This window comes from Lissotriton vulgaris, chromosome 4_1 (genome assembly GCF_964263255.1).
Source record: "Lissotriton vulgaris chromosome 4_1, aLisVul1.2, whole genome shotgun sequence".
NCBI classification, from domain to species: domain Eukaryota; kingdom Metazoa; phylum Chordata; class Amphibia; order Caudata; family Salamandridae; genus Lissotriton; species Lissotriton vulgaris.
In genome coordinates, this window is record NC_141691.1 from 1,672,143,995 (window position 1) to 1,672,164,614 (window position 20,620).

At 45.8% G+C, this 20,620-nt stretch overlaps 1 protein-coding gene across 1 annotated transcript in view; it reads left to right on the forward strand.

The window, feature by feature from the left end:
- Positions 1-20,620, forward strand: part of LRRCC1 (leucine rich repeat and coiled-coil centrosomal protein 1) — a 407,257-nt gene that overhangs the window by 140,116 nt on the left and 246,521 nt on the right. The window contains exons 9-11 of the mRNA XM_086965946.1: positions 2,853-3,001; positions 15,439-15,643; positions 16,246-16,385. Of these exons, the coding sequence (XP_086822072.1) occupies positions 2,853-3,001; positions 15,439-15,643; positions 16,246-16,385 (494 nt within the window). The remainder of the gene's footprint in view (positions 1-2,852; positions 3,002-15,438; positions 15,644-16,245; positions 16,386-20,620) is intronic.

Sequence of the window (20,620 nt, forward strand, 5' to 3'; positions counted from 1 at the left end):
CTTAGCTTTAAAGGACATAGATTCACCAAGGCTAGCACAACCTGAAATACCAGCCCTAATGTTCGCTGACGACACGCTGCTTTTGTCCATATCGCCAAAGGGCATGCAGCGCGTATTCGACGAGTTTAGTGCATTTTGCAGGTTGAGGAATCTATGTTATGTTATGTTATTTATTATTTGTTAAGCGCACATACGCCCAAGGGCTTCTTGGCGCTGGTGAGAGAGTCAAACATAACAATACATAGAAGACATACAATCACTGTTTACAATAAGCCTGAGCAAAAAGAAAAGTTTTAAATGCCTTCCTAAAGGCAAGGAGGTCCTTACTGTGTCGCAGAGTCAAAGGAAGGGAATTCCACAGTGAAGCAGCTAAAAATTGAAAACTGCTGCCTCCCTGACGTTTCTTTTTGAAACGAGGGACCTCAAGTAGGTCTTTGTGGATTGATCTCAAGCTGCGCAAGGGTTTGTATTTGCGCAGTAGTAGTCTAAGGAACATGGGACCCTTACCCTCCAAAGCCTTGAACACAATACAGCCCACCTTGAATGTAGCTCTCTGTTCCACAGGCAGCCAGTGCAAAGTCTCTAGTCCATGTCTAATTGATTCCCACTTCGGGACTTTGCAGATAAGTCTCGCAGCTTGATTTTGCAAGTATTGCAATCTTTTAAGTTGGCCAATAGGCGCCCCCAAATAGAGGCCATTTGAGAAATCGATGTGAGATAGGACTAGGGCACTAACTGTCTGAATTAAGGCCAAACCTGTAAGGAGATGTGCTATTTTCTTGATCTTCCTCAGTTGAAAAAACCCCGAGGAGACCACAGTTCCGATCTGGAGATAAATATACAAAAAACTAAATACATGGTCTTCAAAGCTAAAACCACAAATTGCCCACATCCCCAAATGGAGGGTAGACCCCTTGAAAGAGTGTTCATATTTGATTATCTGAGAATTACACTTAATGACCAGATGGATTGGGGTACTCAAATTAAAAAGGCCAACCTGAAATTACACAGTCAATGGGTGGTATATTGAAAGTTTATAAAAATTGCACCCAAAAAGTGGTTGGCCCCCCGGTAGAAATCTTTAATACCCAAGCGAGGGGTGCTTCTCTATATGGTGCCGAACTCTGGGGGCACTGTTCTTCTCAGCATCTGTCGGTAACTGAAAATATTTTCACTAGACAGTTGCTGGGCCTACTAAGAAGCCCGCCTCAATTCCAGATATGGATGGACTTGGGCATCTGCCCTATTGCTGACATGATTGCCTCTCGTCCCCTACTTTTCTGGCGCCTCTTATGGAGTACGCCTGAGTTGGCCACTTATAGGGAGGAACTGAGGGATATTATGTCTATGCAGGGGGCAACTACACTACCATGGTTGTCATATGTCACGAATGCGTGTTACTCTTTGGGGTGGGCTAATATCTGGTCCACTCCTGAAGTAACATGCCCCAGTATCTCGAAAAAGACCTTGGCCCACGCTTACAAAGAACACAAACTAGCACTGCTGACCCAGAGCATTAATTCTTGTATATCAACAAGAAGGGGAACCGTGAGTGGACGATATTTAACGGGGTCCAGTGTACAATCCAGGAAACTAGTAGCACAAGAGGGGTACAAAGTTCCCCGATGGGAAATATAAGAGACAAGAGTGCGTGCAGCGTAGAGGAAGGTAAAAGGGAAAAGGGCATTTCCCTTTTTGGAACTAAACCCCTCACACACCTAGCAAGCTAGATGTCATGCTTCATCATATGGGTTCTGCTCCTCGTCAGACTGGCGCTGCAATGTCTGAATGGCACCCGTAAAGGGGCTCTTCATCGGAGATCTTTTGTTACAGCCATATGGTGCATGCGGGTGAGAGGGCGAGTGAAGTCGTGAAGTAGTGGTGAATTAAAAAAGGTGGGTCAGTCCACAAGGAACTTTATTAGAGTGGCTCACACCCTTGGTTAAAAAGGGTGGGAGGGGAGATATGTACTGGAAAAGTTACCAGCAGGACATCTACGACCCTCTGGTCAGGTCTAGAACTTGTTTTAATAGCTAAATAACATCCTTGCAAGGCGACCTGCCTTATTTTGTATTCTATCTTGTTGTTTATTTGGCTGCCCATGCATGTTATATTTGAGGGGGTTGGCCATCAAGTTAGTGAAAGACAATATTACAATAAGAAAGTATCACAGTTCTCTATAACAAATTTACTGCTGTTTAAGATATTATACCTGACTCTCATACCTATGTATAATTACCTACTGAATTTTATGAAATATATTTTTTAACTGCGCTTTTATGGCTGTATAGCCGAAATAAAGTTCTTTTTGACATGACTTGTTAATCTGCACTATGCTAGCTGTGAAGTGTATGGTAGAGGTCAACTTTGCACACGTGGGCTAGTTTGTACTCTCTGTCAGTCCTCTAATACCATATTAATTTATAGACCAGTATGCGGACAAGCGAAGATTGGATGAGATCATCGGCGATGTCATCAGTGGTGTCATTTGAGATATCATAAGTGATGTCAAATTATGTCATAGAACATTTCATAAGTGATGTCATGCGAGATCATAAACGGTGTATGGCGGGGAAGCAAGTTACAGCTAGCGCTTCCACCTTTAACATGAATTTGTGGTTTATTTTTTTTAGTTAAAAAAATTCATGTTTTCACTGAGAAATTTACCTAATTATAACATTTCTTTAGCCTTTGTTTTTTTCAATGAATTCTGTGGTTAAAAAAAAAACAACCTTGATCACACCTAACTATAATGTTACTTTAACCTTTGGTTTTGTTCAGTGAATTTACAGTTTGTAAAAACAAAATTAAAATCATAACATCTTTGAGCCTAATTGTAGCATTTTTTCTAGGCACTAGTTCAAGAATTGGACCAAGAGCGAGAAAAAAGATGGAAAGCTGAACAGATTGTAACAAAGTTAACAGACCACATTAAACAGCTGCAGAGTCAGTCTAAGGACGAAAAGGATATCAATAGCATGGCTGTGTATACCACTGACAGGTAAGTGAGTGCTGGTTCTGCAAACATTTGTTTTTCATATTTTTAGAGATAGCCGTCCTTAGCTGAGGCTTAATTATGCCCATCCTACAATTCAGAACCGTGGGCAGTCTGTGCTTGTTGCACTACCACTAAACATATTTGATGAATGGTGGAAAGATGTACAATTGCGAAATTCCACACATGTGCCTCAGCCTCCCTCAGCTCATAAATCAGGACATATGAGCAGAGAGAATTTCATTTGCCTGTAATCACAGTTCCTCAGCCTTAGTATTTTCATAGGTTCACAAACATGAAGTGGTACCCATTATCAGTTTTGTTAATCCTTAGTAGTTTTAATGACTAGTAGTCACAGTCATACTCTAGAGAAGCTAATTCTTATTCAATAGGTGGTGTGAACTCCAGCCAATCAAGTAACTGTAAATCCAATTCTAAACCAGACTGTAAATGTTATTGATTTATTGTAGATTATACAAACTGATAATTTATACTATTTGTATACAAATCTGACCCCTTAATTATGTTTAATGTCGTTATTGTTGAATTAATTATGATAATATTCTTAGTCTTGCAGCAGTTGATTTATTTAGGTGGAAGCTTTTCCACCATAGTGGTAATTTCGGGCAGTTGGTTTCCTGTTATAAATCCTGAGAAAATGAAGATTACATTGAGACTGTGTCCAACTGAATGAAACGGCCTAAAGACCAATTAGTGTAGGTTTAAAGATAAATATGATGGATCTGCTTTGAAATAGTAGTAGTCTGACAAACCACATGTTGAGATCACCCACAATGCATGGATTGGTTTGTTTGAGGGTGATGTCAGAGATGAAGTTGAGGAAGGTTTCTGAGAAGACTGGGTTGTGTGGTGGAGTCTCAGAATCAGCAGGACCAATGAACTGGAAAAGGTAGGCTTCAGAATGAGACTGTCATCTATCCAGGTAAGGCTAACCTTGGGTCTTAACAAATGTAAGCTACTCTCTTCTACACTTAAGAATTCTCTTAAAGGGGGAGCGTGGCTTTGAGTGTCAAGATGGCGGTCGCACTCTAAGAGTGCTCTGGACCCCTTCTGTCATCCGCTCCACAAGCATCAGTGTCCTCCTCCTTACCTGCTTGACATTCGGGGCCCCACCTTGGTCTGGCCGGCTACCAACTGAAAAAATCCCGGCCCAGATCCTCTCCACGACTGACTTTTGCCTTGTAAAACTCCGTGGCCCTAGGGCATAAGATGGCGACTCCGCCTCTGGGGCTGTACCTGGTGGCTGTGATTCCTGCCCGGTGAGTCCCTGCCAGCACCCCGCCAGACCTTCCTTTGCGGCTGTGGTGCGGTTCGGGAGCTCCCCATCGCCTCCGATCCTGAGAAACCTGGCAGTGACGCTCTCTCTCCGGGCTGCAGCTTTGGACTTTCGGTAAACTGCTCTTGGGACGTGAGGGGGCGTGGCCTGGGAGTCGGTCGTAGTGCCGGGCACCGGGAGTGTGGGTGCCGGTGGCGCTGGCTGCCCCCTCACCCCCCCTTACTTGAGGTGCAGACTGCGTCTGGAGGCTCTGGGTCGCTTCCCCGCTGCTATGTGCGCTGTGCCTGGTGAGCCCGGAACCGTGGTGGAGGATTGGCACATGGCTGTTGAGTCGGGCAGCGGCAGTCTCGTGGTTGCGGGGCCCCTCCCCCCAGATGATCCCCTTGCTGTTCAGGGACTCCGCTGAAGATGGCCTGTCTGCCATCGGCCTTGAGGCTGCCTTTTGCTAGGCTGTCCATCCTGCGCAGCCTCTGGGCCTCCCTTCCAGTTGGCAGTCATTGCCTTCTGCCTTGAGGCCCGGGGTGACGGCGGGAGGCTCGAGACATTCGGCTGCCTGATCGGGCAGCATAGTGCCACGAACTGGGCCTGGCTTTCCCGAGGTGAGAGGGGCTCTGCTGTCGGGGGTGGGGGGGGGAGCGTTCAGCTGCTAGATTGGGAAACAGACTCTGGTTGTTGGGGCCTAGCCCCCCCTCCCCCAGATGCTGTGAGCCCACGACCGGCCTCCTGATCTCCTGATTTAGGGTCTGTGGGCTGGTTATCGCCGCAGTGTGGGGTCCTCCCCCCTCATTCCTTGGGGAATGACCGGGTAGGGGGGTGCTGCAGGCAGCTCCCCAGGGCCGCTGCCTGATGGACATCCCTTAGGGTGTGCTGAGGCTGTGCTGTCGCCTGGGGGCGGCGGAGGGAAACTTCGGCTGCTAGATCGGCCAGCACCGGCTTGGCTGGTGGGACCCCCTACCTGACTCTGTTGTGGCCCAGCGCTCCTCTGCCTCTTGACTTCCGTTGATCGGTGAGTGGACCTCCGCTCCTGTTGGACCACGGGGCTGGTTTGTCGCTGATCCGTCATCAGAATTCTCCTTCGGACAGCGGTAGCACCCAGGGTGACTTGTATCCGACCCCCGCCTTGGCGCTAGAGTGTGTGCTCCATCATTCATGACCCTCTAAACTTCGACTGCCATATTTTGGACTGGAGAAGTCCCCCCTGATCCACCGACCTGGCACTCAACGGCGGGGCTACCGGGCGCAAAGGGGATACTGCTTCGCGTTCCCGCAGTTTCTACTCCCAGAGCCCATACGTCTGTTTCAGGCGAGGAGTGCTGAGGCGGTGTAGGCCAATCCCAGAGGGAGGTATACCCACATTGTACTGAACCTTGGTTTTGGATCCATCGCTGGCCGCTCCTGCACTCAGTGATTTTTGTTTGACGGGCCCTGCACCTGGGGTCTGACATAGGATCCCTGCTCTACGCCGGGGTTGGCAGCACCTGTGGACGGCTCCGGCGCGCTTTCCTCCCCGTTGACAGCCCACCGGGCCCTGGCGGTGGGCTTAGGATGGGCAGGGACCTGAAGATACCTGCCTTGCACAGCCAGACCAAGATGGACCAATATACCACTACGGAGCACAGTCTGGGAGAAGGGATCCCTGGTACCTCTCCTGCTCCCGGCACTGATCTTTGGACTATCCTGCAGGCCATCAGCATCTCTCAGGCCTCGGTGGAGGGTAAAATTGGAGAGGTCCGAGTGGACGTGGCCCTCATACGCCAGGATCTTAGAAATGTCACAGCAAGAATATCTGAGGCGTAGTCGCGTATCTCCTCGATGGAGGATGAGCTAGGATAATTGAAAACCCAGAAGCCCAGTCTACAAATCCGCATCTTAGACCTATATCGGCGCGCTGAGGACGCAGAAAATTGTTCGCGGCGAAACAACTTCCGCGTTATAGGCTTTCCTGAAGGGATAGAGCAGGGGAAGACAGAGATTTTCATTGAAACACGGCTTAAGTCTTGGTTACCCGGTGATGCCCTCTCCGCCTGGTTCTTGATCGAACAAGCCCACTGCTCCCTGGCCCCGAAGCCCCCTACCGGCGCTCCACCTCGCCCTATTATTATTAGAATTCTTAACTTCAGGGTCAGAGACACCATCCTTAAGGAAGCGCGGCCCCATGGCCCCTTGAAATTCCAGAACCAGACCATCATGCTCTTCCCTGATTATTCAGAAAAAGTCCAAGCGCAACAGCGTACATACTCGGAGGTCAAACAAAAATTCTGCAATCTCGGACTACGGTATGGCCCCCTTTTTCCAGCGCACCTCAGTGTTATTTTTCAGGAAAAAGCGATTTTCTTCGAGTCGCCCCAAGCGGCCTGGACTTGGCTTACGGAGGAGCGGCCCTTGAGGGCCCCGCCCTCCCCCTCCTTGCCTCAGCCGCTTCCCTCTACGGTGCCTCCTCCTCCTCCCAAACTTAAACTTTCTACGCACTGATGATATTAGATTATCCGACGAAACAGAAGGGTCAGCCCATGCCACGCATTACCCCGCTAAACGCTTTAGCTTAGCTATTGTTACTCTTAAGTTGTTTTGCTTTTTGTTCCTTCCTTAGGGCGACAGATGCTTTAGTTTCAGAAGTGTAAGGTGGGGGAAGTTGGGAAGGGTTGGCATGGAGTTGGAGCTCCCGCTCCACAACAGGTTCTGCTCATAGTTCCACATGAGCCACAGTTCCATAGTTTTACGCAGCGTCTTGTCAAAGTTCTACGAATCCACCAGCAACATTCTCAACAGCATCCAGCGCGGGCCCCACCCCTGACACGGCATGGCAATAACGCTCATTGGAGGGTGCACATCTTCCCTTGTCCAACCCCACCCCATGTCCCATGCTTGATCTAGATGACTAACACAGACAGGTCGTTACACGTTCTGTCTTGGAAAGTGAATGACATGTTGAATCGTATTAAGCGCACCACCGTTCTCAAATCCGCCCAGCGCCACGCGTCTGATGTCCTCTTGCTCCAGGAGACTCATCTCCTGGGTAGCCAGTGCCCTTTCCTGGCTCGATGTGGCTTTGATAGGGTGTGGCACTCCGGCTTCAGTCGTGGAGTCCGGGGGGTGGCTGTGATACTGCGGAGAGGTCTCCCCTTTACCCCCACCACACAGATCAGAACTGACTCCCAGGGGCGGTATGTGACCGTCTCTGGAACTCTTAAGGGCCTCCATCAATTTTGCCTCAGTCTATGTTCCCCCGCTGTGCTTTCCCAGACCCTGCGCTGCCTCACTGAGACTATTTCAGCCCTACCCCAGGGACAGACCATCATAGGGAGTGACTGTAATGCAGTCTTACAGCCGCAACTTGACTCGACTGGTGCCCCATCCACGACACGACTGCCCCATGCCTCCAAACTCTCTGACTGGAGCAGAGCTCTTGGCCTTTGTGATGCCTGGCGGATCTGGCACCCCCGGGACAGACCATTTACCCACACCTCCGCGGCCCACCACACCCACTCTCGCATCAACTTGTTTCTCCTTCCTGCACTTGATTGCCATCTCATCTCCCATGTTTTGATTCTCCCTCGCGGACTGTTAGACCACTCACCCCTCTCCTTACGCCTTTGGGGATCAAGGACGGCCGCACGACCAATATGGTGATTAAATGCCTGGTTTCTCCAGGACCAGCAGTTCAGGGATGCGCTTGGGTTGGAGCTCCAGCAATACTTCTGCGTCAATCATTGGTCGGTCTCTTCCCCGGGCGTGTTATGGGAGGCCGGCAAGGCAACTCTCCTTGGGGTGGCTAGAGGTTTGGTGCACTCGAAGCGGAATGAGCAGACTGCCTGTTTGGCTCAGTTGGAAGCGCAAGCCCTACAGCTGGAAATGGCTTCTACGGATACATCTGATGCTCGCTCCTCTAGGCAGTTTGGCAGCCCTTAGAGATGAAATCCATAACATCTCTTTGGAGTCGGCCAAGATGATGTGGCGCTCTTCCGTGGCACGCATCTATGGTTGTGGGGATAAAAATGGGAAGCTGCTCCACAACTTGGTCTCCTACCCCAGAGCCCATAGAATCATCCCTGACTCTACCGGTACCTCTCACTACACGTCGCGAGCCATCGCCCAGACGGTGCTGCTTACTATTCCCACCTTTACTCTGCCCAGGTCCTGGAAGCCTCCCTGTCGGCTGTGCTGGAGAGAGCGGACGCCCGTCTTCCCTGCCTGACCAAGGTGGCATCAAAGGAGTTAGACCTCCCCCTTACCTCAGATGAGATTCACGACGTCCCTCATCTCACTGAGCTCTTCCTAAATGTGGCCGAGAAGGGCGCCTTCCCCCCCGAGATGGACTTATCCACCATTATCGTTATCCCAAAGACCCAGCCACCTTCACCTTCCTGCAGGGATTACCGCCCAATCTCCCTTATAAATACCGAAATTAAACTTTTTGCAATGGTGTTAGCCCAGCGTCTTCGACCCCTCCTCCATAAACTACTCCCCCGGCCAATGCGGCTTTATGCCGTTGCAAGGTACTCGGCACTTTATACCGTGTCTGCACCTCGCTCTGACCCACCGCCAACATCTGCCCCGTACCTTGCTCTATTGCTAATGGACTTTGAAAAGGCCTTTGACACGGTCGATTGGTCTTACTTGGCAGAGGTTCTCCAACTGATGATGTCCTTCTTTTTATGGCCGACCCAGAGCATTCCGGTCCCCGCTGTCTAGAGATACTTCAAACCTACGAAAGCATTTCCGAACTCCGACTTAACCCTGCCAAATCCACCCTTGTCCCTCTCCACATATCGAGAGCCTGCTTCGAGTGGCAATCCACCATTCCCATTAGGAGATAGCCCTTTAAATACCTGGGAATTTGGATAGACCTCCTACCTGAGTTGGAATGGGCTCTGAATATCAATCCCCTGATCTCCAAAGCCAAAACTGATCTTAAACGCTGGCAAGCTCTGCCGCTTAATCCCCTAGCCTGTAGCGCCCTTTTTAAAATGATGATTCTCCCTCGCTTCCTTTATATCCTCCAAAACATTACCCTCCACCTTCCAGGGAGTTGATTCGGAGATTTTGACGGAGCTCTCACCAGATTCCTTTGGGTGCATGGGAGATCGCGCATTGCCCTGGCTCAATGTATGATCCCGCCCTTCGACGGCGGCATGGGAGTGACTAATTTACACCTTTATCACTTAGCAACTAGACTCCTCGTAGTCCATGATTGGTATACAGGAAGCTGGTCGGACCCGGCCTACCGAACGGAGCTTCGGTACATGGACTTCTCACAACTGCATGCCTTTCTCTACGGCGCTCCTATACCGCTCACACTCCCCCGATCACTAAATCAGATCTGGGGCTTGGCGTTCCGCCCTCCAGCACACCCGTGGGATATGCGACTTACTCAACACACACCCCTTTGGCAGGGCACATGGCTCCGAGTGACGTCCTCCCTCATGGGCTTTCGGTCCTGGGACCACATTGGAATCTCTCTCCTTGGGGATGTTTGGGTGGGAGATCACGTTCGGCCACGCACTCACGGCACATATCCCCCCAGTACATCAATACCCGAATTCAGCCTACTAGAGGCTCAGGTACTTATGGGAGACCTGGGGTGGGGAGGGGTCTCGAGGATGTACCGATCTCTGATTAACAACACCCCTACCAACCTGGATACAGTCTGAGCCCGCTGGGAGGGATGGCTGGGCCCCCTGGAATAAGCGGATTGGCGGGACGCCCTTATGGCCCCCAAAACCCTTACGACCTCCTCCAAGCTTTGCCTCATCCAACTATACTACCTTCACACAGCCTACATCACCAAAGTAAGGGCACGATTGCGCCCTTCCCCCGATTGTGCTCGCTGTGGTCAGGCCCCAGCAGATTTTTTTCACATGGTGTGGACCTGCCCAGCCCTTGTTTCGTTTTGGTCCAGTATAGAAGCAGAGCTTACCCAGACCCTAGGCTGGCAGGTTCCCCACGACCCCATGCGCCTGCTCCTTGGTGTCTTGGATGGCTGAAACGGCTCTAGAGCCGACAAGCTCTTTTTGGGCACAGCTCTTGCATTTGCCAAATGTGACATAGCGGCGGCATGGGCAAGCCTCAGACCCCCTACCCTGCAGAAGTGGGGACGAGGGGTGGATTGGTGCGCCACCCAAGAAGAACCCCTGTTCGAGGCCCGAGGGGTGTCCAAGAAAGTTCCAGAGGATATGGGGCAAGAGGTTGAATTTGCTACCTTTTTAATGTTCTTGCTGCCCTCTAAATGTATACGTACATGTTCCCTTATATATGGCAATAAGATGATGTACCATCATTCCCTAGAGCCGGATTATGCTGTTTGTTGTACATGGCTATTGTGTATTCATGCTGAGATGCACTGGATTTTGTTCTGTTGCGTATATAAAAAAAAAAGAATTCTTTTAAGGAACATATCCTGGTTAGTCGACATTTGCAGCTTGACAGAGGGCGCATCGGAGACTATAATAATGCTGGTTTTGCACTACTTCGGTCTCTGGCTCTCTGCCTGTTAAGTACCATGGCAGGTTGTATAAGCCAATTCCTAGACGTTGCACCTCTGGCTTTCCTTAGTGGACTCCAAAATAAATAACATTTTTGGATGCAAGATGGTACTTCCAAGAGTAGCATCCTTAACGCCTGTGTACCACTTATCCCATAGTTAATGTGACTTAAACTCTATAATACAGACCAGTGGTAGATATCTGCATTGTAAGAGGAATGTAGTGATAGAATGTTTTGAGTGTTTGCCTGGATATAATAAAATTAATAGGTGTCAAATAGAGGTACAGATGATCAAATTGAGAATTGTCTTTTTTGCAGCTCGTGCAACATGGAACTAAAAGTGAGTTACAAGTCACCATATAGTATGAGATTTGTCCTGGACTTAATGTAGAAGGGATTTATGTTGAGTATGGATGATTTTAGAATAATAGTGCTCAGTTTTGCACTGCAATGGGTTATTATGTATTTTATCTGAACCAGAGCTATTCACTCGTATTCATTTCACTGGAAATTCTAATCTACAAAAGTAACATTTTGGTACAACAAGCTAAGGCTATTTGCAGACCTTTCTAACAGAATACAATCAAAGAATGTTTTTGTGTTTATTTTCTTACTCCCCCTTCTCTTATCCCCTATATTTTGTACATTTATTTTTTGTGCTATTTAGTTTCCTAGTCCCGCATCTGGTGGCAATGACAGAACTTTTTGTTGTTGAGCCCAGCTCATCAGATTGCATTGGTCCACAAATGCTGAAAGAGACCATGTACTTCATACATTTATGTTTTTTCGCTCTGCTGGTTCTAAGTCCCACATCTGGTGACATTAACAAACTGTTTTGTTGAGCCCAACTCATCGGATTGCATGGGTCCACAAGTACTGAAAGAGTCCATGAACCCCCACTGATGCTGAATGAGATTTGTCTGTTTAAAAAAATGGTCTGTAAATTTATGGTAAGAATATTCAAATGATTAACCCTTCAAAGCCTACTGAAGAGATGCACACCTACAGCAAATGGCCATAATCTGGGTAAAGACGTATCTATATGTAACTTAATATCTCAAAACGTAGTCATGTTTAATAATTGTCTGATAAATATGCAGATCCGTCAAACAGCTCCAAACGTATTAGCAAGTCATAAAAGACCTATTCAGTAGGAAGTGAGTCTAAACCAGAAGTATACATTCACAGTTGTTAACTATGTAACATAAGGTTCATAAAGACAGTCTTGCATATAGATTTTCAGTGCAATCCCTTTTCTCTTCTAATCCATTTGGTGGCCAAAGAGAGGACAATATGTGCCAAAGAAAGTTCCCTGCATACAACAATACAGAAATGTGTAAACATTCAAGCTTAAAACCTTGCTACTGATTATGCACAATCCGCCTGATAAGTTGTGCAGATAACTTCAGTGTCATTACATTTCTAGTCTGCAGCATCTGTCAGGCCTCCCTTCGCTCGGGTGCTACATGTGATGAGTGGGAAGATATTCTCTGCAACCATTGTTTTTTATGTAACAGTGAGTGAATAAAATACTTCAAAAAACCTTTCCTCGCAGAGCAGCTACTACCTGATCCCCTAGCACCTAGTTCCTTGTCGACCACAACATTTGTTTAAAAATAGATAATTGTTTTTATACTTTCCATGTACTTTTATATTCTCAAACTAATTTGTTTTTGTGTTGATGAACCTCCGGGTTTGTTGTTTTACACTCCACACGTCTGATTCACAAATTCATGAAATTACGGATTGGCATCTGCACCTCAGTCTAGCATTCACCAATGTTAAAAGTATGGCTTGTAAGCTGTGCAATGCACAGGTTTCCAGGCATTCTTCTGGGAAGATCATGTTGCATTGCTTTCTGGATTCCTGTTTGGACTGTGTGGAGTTCTTATTTGGCAAGAATATGATGCTTAAAGGCAATCTTTTTATTTGTCTCCCATAGGAAAATGTTTGTGGAGAAAGCCCCTCCACCTACACCCCTGCTAATACGGGAGTGATCCCTTCCCACCCTGGAAAGAGATTCACACTAGCTCTTGGCTGGAGTAAAAACCCTACCATTTCCAGAGTGTAAAGGAAGTTATGTGGAGATTAGTAATGCCCCTAAATATACATGTTTGTGCATTTAAAACCTTCCAAAGTTAATCTAGCTTTGAAATGCTCATTTTCACATTCTTTGAATGAGATTTACAGGTGCAAAGAACTCTGCACTCATAAATGGATTTAGGCATGCCAGTAATCCCTTTGTGAATTCCTGGCAGCTGAAAAATAGGTAGATTCAGTTATAAACTCAAGTTATCAATCAGATATACCGTATATGTTCAATGTGGACTAGGGTGTGTAATAGGATTTATATTTGAAATCTGCTAAGGTGTGGCCTTTGACCATGTCGATTGTAATGCATCTTGGGTCCAGTTTGTGTGTCTGTTCATTTAAGTGTTTGCGAACATCTGAAATGAAGCAAAGTTCTTTCTTTGAAATACAAATGTAATATATTTCTCTGTTCAGTTGTCTAATTATGATCTTCCAAGGCTACAGTCTAACTCCCAGTGGTCCGACAACACCCACCGTGCCCGCATCCTGTCCACGACTGCAGGAGGTTCCTTGAGGCCAGGCTTTGTTACTAGATCCCGCTAAGCACATTTGGGGTTGGATGCAGGACATATGTGCAAACAAGGCCCTGTATGCAACCCCCTGAAAGCAGACAACCGTCGCTATAAACTGCCGCTGGCTATGCGCATCAAGAGTTGGGCATAGAGCGTGACCCAGCACCTTTCCGGTAGCCAATTACCATTGCAAAATAGAGTTTGGGTAACGATTGTAATTGTAAAAAAGAAAATCATTAAAAAAAAGCACTAGAAAAAACTGTTGAAAACAGAGTTATGGTTTAAACGTGCAAAGCCACTGACATTTGTCAGTTGTAGTATGCGATACACACAACATTTATGAAAATATGTAGATCCGGATGTTTTGGTGCATGTATTCACTAATTAGCTACCCAAATTTTCTTTATATCTGTGCCTGAATAGTGACTGTTATATCTCAGAAATGGTGCTCAAGTTATCCCTTATCTCTCACTGGATGCAATTTCTAAACAATGACTAGAATGGATATTCCTTCCAGTAGGTTCATATCCTTATTTCAATGGCAGGTATCTCTGAAGGTCTACACTGAAGACCATCTTTGTTCACTGTTACATTCTCCAGCCCAGTTTCCCATCTCCCATCCTGCCAGCATACAGGTGGAAACGGAATTGGAAATGACTTTTCTGTAGATTATAACACTATAGAAATGAAGTGCTTTTTAAATTGTCATTCACCTGCTCATAGATATATAAAGCATACATTATTTACACTAGTGACTGTAATATAAACAGAGAGTTGTGTTAATACCATGGAGAATAGGCATAACATTATTTGTAGGAATCCAAAGTGGGCTTTTGCATTCTTCATGCTCCAAGAGATCACAGTATGTAGCTTTACTTGGAATACTGCTCCGAAAATATTCTTCTGACCTTTAAGTTTGATTTGACTTAGTGCAACCAAGGCTTTTTGTGAGTAATGCCCAAGCGAATGAGCTTTGGATTAGCCCCTTCAGCCATTGCTTGTTTAGTGTGTCATTCTCATTGTATGTTCGCCCACATGAATAATGTTCAGTATTAGATTTTGTAGAAGTGCATGCCAAACTAAAGTATTCAATTTCTGGTAGAGCAATTGTGCACCTCCACGATTCATGTGGCGATGCCCCTCTGCTGCTGCGTACTTCTAAAAATCAAATAACTGCTGTGGGAAAAAAGACCCCTCTCTTTACAATGTAAGATGGGAGGCCAAGTGGACTTAATCTTGAAATGGGTTTTTTCCAATGAAGGTAGTGAAAACTCCCTTCAAAGATGCGCAGTGTATATTAATATACCTTTGTAGAGCTGACTGCACCAACCGTGACATTATGTCTTCATGCTTCCAACTCCACTACTCACATAACTGAAGACCAGAAGAGAAAAAGGCCGGGGGATGGTTTGAACACAAACCTTAGTCCCTTTTTGTGCTTGTTCTACTTGTGAAGCTTGCCAGCCTGCTAGGACTCCTTCTCTCGCTCTCTCTCTGTATGCAAATCTCCCCATCACATGCATGCTCATGGTTTTCACAATTTCTGTTCATTCTATAATGCTGTGAGGTTAGGTCCCATGGGGCCAGAGACAACATTGCTCCCCTGCAACATGGCTCACATGTAGGATAGCTGACCTGCAGAAAGCCAGTAGAGCTGACTGTAGTGTGCTAATGCATGAGCACACTGGAATGCACAAATGCAGTTTGCGTGCAATGGCATATTAAAGCCAGACTTGTTGTCTTTGCTAATACTAGTTTTATTTTGCCATGTCTGCAGGAATGCTGAACGTTTACATTTAGTATGTGAAAAATGTTTTCTCTTAACTTTGCCATGTTTTGCATTACTAATTTTGTTATTTTGTTAGGAACCTCATTAAAATCTCAAGTTATGTCGCCGCTTTCAGAAGTGATTAGATGGATTTTATTTTTTATGTCTGCCTTCTTGGCTGTGTATGCTCAGCAGTTGAAGGACAGTTGTGTGTGCCTGAGATATCTGCTTATGATTGTAACCACAGTTGCTTTTTTGTTGTTGTTGTTGTTGTTTTGTTTTGTTTTGTTAGACTCAAGGAGTTACTTCTTAAGGAAAGAAATAATAAAACCAAACTGCAAGCTGTTATCCAGCATTTGGATGCTGAAACGCAAAGACTTGAGAATGAGCTCAAACTGGTATTGACTAAAGAGGAAGAACAGAAGAAGACCTTAAAGAAATTAGAAGACACTTTAGCAAAGATGGAAACAAAAAGTCTACATCAACAAGCTGTAGAGGTATTTGTTTGATTGACTCACCACATGCAAGACAGTAGTTTTGTTTGCTATGTCAAGAGCCGGATTGTTTTCACTAATGGTAGTCTTATGTCCTGGGTACCCCCTTCACCCCACCACCCACCTGCCAACCCTCAATCTCCTTCCGTGTGGTAGCACAACGGAATGGAGGCATATGTTGTGGCATGAAAAATGGTCGAAAATCCAAACTTTGTGTGTGAACCTGCATTCGGACATTCCTAACCTTATGTCCTTCTCCACCTTGCAATGTATTTTTTTCTTCCCTGAAGTCTGGTTTTACCTCAATTCTTGGAGGTGTGTTTGCTAGTGCGAGTGTGAGTGCGAGGTGGTCAGGCACCAACTTCTGCTGAAGCTCTCATGGGGTTCCAAATGCCTCACTGATTGTTTGGGGTTTAAGATAGGTCTGTCCTTTGGAATGTTGATTACTATATTCAGGGACTTCTAGTTTAGTAGTCTAATAGTATTTATTCCAAGAAAGAAAATATGTATTTACAGCTCTGTAGGGGCTAGTGAATGAAATGAAGGTAGTATGCTTCTCAATCAAAGTTTTCTACAATTTTCATTCCCCATTTACATTCTTACAGATGAAACAAATCCAAGAGGCTGAACTTAAAGCTACAGCTGCTCATCGAGAAGCTGACTTACTCCGAGTAGCTGTCCGTCAACAGAAGGAGAAGGTACAACAACTTCATGAGCTTCTTACTTCACGAGAGCAGGCACACAGGTATTTAGCTCAATTGCAAAAAAAAGTTATAGCACTAGTGTATCTCACTCTCCTGCAGTCACACTACGTGCTAATTTCAGCAAGAATAATAGAATTCAACATTTTAAGGTATATCGCCACGTTAAAATATGAGACAGTGTTTTGATAAAGCTTATAAACAGTCACTAAATTGGAAAGACTTAGCAAGATGGTTTCAACTCTGTATATGAATTTAAACAAATGTAACACTTTGTGAAAGCATACGCAGGCTGGATGATTACTTATATTTACTCCATCAAGATAGACCAACATTGACTCATAAATTTGGTTTTGTTGTAGCGCTAATTATTAGTGTGGTGTGAGCCTTTCTAGCGCATGAAGACTACTGAAATGTTGTCCTTGTAGGAACCTTTAAGTACTTATACTATTTTGTTGTAGCTGAAGAAGTGTAGTCTTTGGTAGAAATACATATTTATTTATTTATTTATTGAGCATTCTACTACAGTATATACTTAGGAAGGCTGCCAACAATCCTTGAATCTGGGGGAAGAGGTGGGACTTTATTAACGGGAACCTTTGGTTCTTCAGTCCGAAGAGACATTAACACTCATGATGAAGCAGCTTACAATTCCTATAAAAACCTCAACTAAATAGTCATTATAGTTGTGATTCAAAATGTAGAAAAAACTGAAACTGACTAATAGTGAGCAAAGCAACCATAAAGTCCTCTGCAATACAGTGTTCATAAACTCAAACCTAGCTCGCCATTCCAGCTCCCTCATATCCTCGTGAATACAACCTTTAGTTTTAAATGATGTGATCTAGATGCAGGGTGTTGTGCCAGTTACTCCATACTCACCTGGTTGGGAATGCCTTCATTGCTGGTAGGGTTGGAGAAAAAAATCATCAAAAGATCATGTCACTAAATTATGAATCTGTGTTTGCTGTCCTTTTTTGCCTTAATCCAATGTCTTTATGACACTACGGAGGAGTCTCCTGTCTTGGAGAAACACTGAACAGACACTGAATCTACAGAAAGATGAATAGACCAGATGACTTCCATCAAAGGTTAAATGCCACTGCCTCCAGGTTACTTGTTATTCTTATTGCGTGCAGTACAAAAAAGCACAGGGATGAGAGAGGAAAGGGATGACATGAGCGAGCATTGCATTTCAGTACCATTTCGGCTCCACTGCTATTGGAATCTATACCTTAGCACTGCCAAAGGTTGTGATAAAATCCATATAAAATTGACATTATTAAGCGTCTCAAACAACTTGATGTGACTGGAAGTGCTTAATGTGCATCATGAGGAATTCGTTTCAACTCCATAAGGATTCCATTCATCACTCTCATTTTCTCCAGCTGAAATGAGCTTTCCCTGGAAATGCTTTTCCTGCTACACCTTTCATACTTTATTTCTGACCAATGTAGCAGTCCTACACCTGTAGTGTTTAATGTTCAAAACAACACTATGAAAATATGTAGATCTCTTCGTTTGCTGGGTTTCAATCTTTATTTATATACAAGATGTGTAAAACAGGGTATAATAAAATTGTGAAACAACAAGACATAGCCTGCCTACCTAAACAGTATAATATGCTGTTTTGTTATTTAGATTGTTATGGCTCCACCAAAACTGTTTTGATAGTTGCAGGAGAGCAATCCCATACACATTACCTGGAGAAAGGGAGGGTGAAAAAGAAGAAGGAGATAAACTAAAGAAAACATTGTACAGGAGGAACAACCTCTCAAGTCCTCACAGTTCAAAACATGTACTCATAACATTGGACCTATAACAAACATCCTTCAGATCATAATCCAGGTGCACTTCACTTGCAACCTCACTTCAGGAAAATGTTTTCGAGCGCTCCAGAGAAGTACAGAAACCTTGCTTATTGCTGTAGTCCTCCTTTAAGAAATCTTCCTGAAGAAGTTGCCCCAAGGTACAGATTTGCAACGCGTTACTTTTGTTTTCCATAATTTCGACATTGGAGTCTAATTTGAGAGATGGAGGCATTAATGTACTTCTCAAATTCCTGGTCACTTTTTTTTGTTTTCTTTAGGTGCCATTTTTTCCAAGCTGATATAGTTCTCACAGAGATTCATCTGACATGCAGTAGAGCGCAGATTACTGAGGCTGCCTACTGGCAGTCAGTGCGGTACAAAAGGGGGTGGTGATGGAGGGAGCATCTGAACCAATCAAACACTCACACCCAGTCAACAGATCTGGGTTTAATCCATCACCGTTCTTTAGCCCACTGCCACCCCAGTTCAGACATGGCCATATGCAAATCAGTCTGACCCTGTGCCTCATGGGAACAGTCCAGCCCGAACTGCGAAGCCATGCCCGCTGGATTTAAGCAAGCCGGGCTGAAGACGGCTGAAATGCAAGAAACCAGTCCTCGGAGCTTGTTTCCGGTTCAGGGAAGGCATGGCTTGGCAGTTCGGGCTGGACTGTTCCCATGAGGCACAGGGTCAGACTGATTTGCATATGGCCATGTCTGAACTGGGGTGACAGAGACCAAGCCGCTACTGTTCAGGGCCCTTGTATCCAGTCACCGCTGCAGCCTCAGCCGTAGGTTTTGCTCCACTATAGCAAGTGGCCGAATCCAGGCCCCTCACGTGACTCTGTCCCCTCAATGGCTGCAGTTCCAAGTCAGGGCTGGAAGTATCGTCACTACACCCGATGGGGTATGCAGGCCCGTTACAGCTGGACACCGCTTGTCCCAAGTCCCAACTGCGTACTTCAATCGGCTGCAAACTGCTGTCGAACGAGATCCCGGGCACAACCACTCTGCCCCCGGTCAGAGGCACCAACCAGGGGGCCCATTCAGGGCCAGAGGAGCTCACCTCTATGGCCACCCGATCAGGCGACATGCGCAATCTCGCCAGGTCGCTCTCCCGACTTCACCCTTCAATGGCGGAGGGGGGCCGTCTGGGGCACCCCAGCCACGTCTTTGGTGTCTCAGTCGCTGTCTGCAGGTGTCCCCGCCGCTTCTCCTCCCCACCCAACACTCGCCAGACCCCAGGGGCTGCAGCAGTCTATCGCCCGGAGTTCAGCCCCACTTCCGGGCGGCTCACCAGCTCTCCGTAAACCGCCCTCGTCGCCATTGCTGCTGCCTCCGATACTCGCTTCTTTCCGCAGGCCGCCGCTCCCGACCTGTAGCACCGGCAGCCTCCAATCGTTGCATGGGCACGCTCCTCAACACAGGGCCCCCTACTAGGTATCTAGTAAAGTGCAGGTCGGCCTCGGCTGTATGATTACTGAGGATAAATTGCGGGCTGATGCGTAGCTCTCAGCTCACGCGTCCACCATTATCGTCGACCAAGCCACGTTCCTTTCGATTCGGTATCTTGTTCCTGAATCGTCATTTGTGTTTTGCGATTCGGTACATGGAAGGAGCATGTTAAGGACGTCCCTTCCTAGTACCGAATTGTAATGGTACGTACAGAACACATTAGCAATTTACCACCAATTGAAAGTTGGTGGTAACCCATTTTGTGAATTTGATGGGTCCACCCATTCCCCTTTGATACTGAACTAAAAATATTTTTAAGAGCAAGTAGTGGTCCAAGGGACCTCTGCCTGCTCTTAAAAAAATTAAACTTCAAAGTTTCATTTTATTTTTTATTTTTATAAACTCATCCCATTTTCTTTTAAGGAAAATGGGCTGCGTTTAGAGAAAAATAAATAAAAGAGATTCATTTATTTAAAAGCAATCGTAAACATGGTACTATGATGGCTCCAAATTTTAGTGGGTCACAAATTGTGACCTACCGTATTAATATTCATGAAGTAGGTCTATGTGTGACCCCCTACAAATCGCTAATGAAACTCATAAGATTTTCATACTTTAGGAATAGCGATTTCCTAATTGTGAATTGCAAACAAATCGTCATTAGGAAATCCTATTCCTGACTTTCGTACATCTAGCCCCAAATGATTTTACAAGGCTATTTTTGAGCAAACTCTCATCTTCAACTGAAAAGAGAAAGTACTGCTACTCTTACCTAGACAATTGGCAGATAAGAATTCAGTTGGCTGAGGAAACACCCAAGTATTTTTTCATTTTTTATGCAGCATCCTTCACAGTTTATGATTTTTAAAGTTACTGCCAAATGAATAACAAGTATACTCTAAGATGACACTGTGTTAAAATAGATTCTATGTATGAGTAGTTTCCTGACAGAATAGTTTATTGGCATGGGAAAGAACTCCAAGAATATTGTACTATAAAGGAAGTCAGAACGCA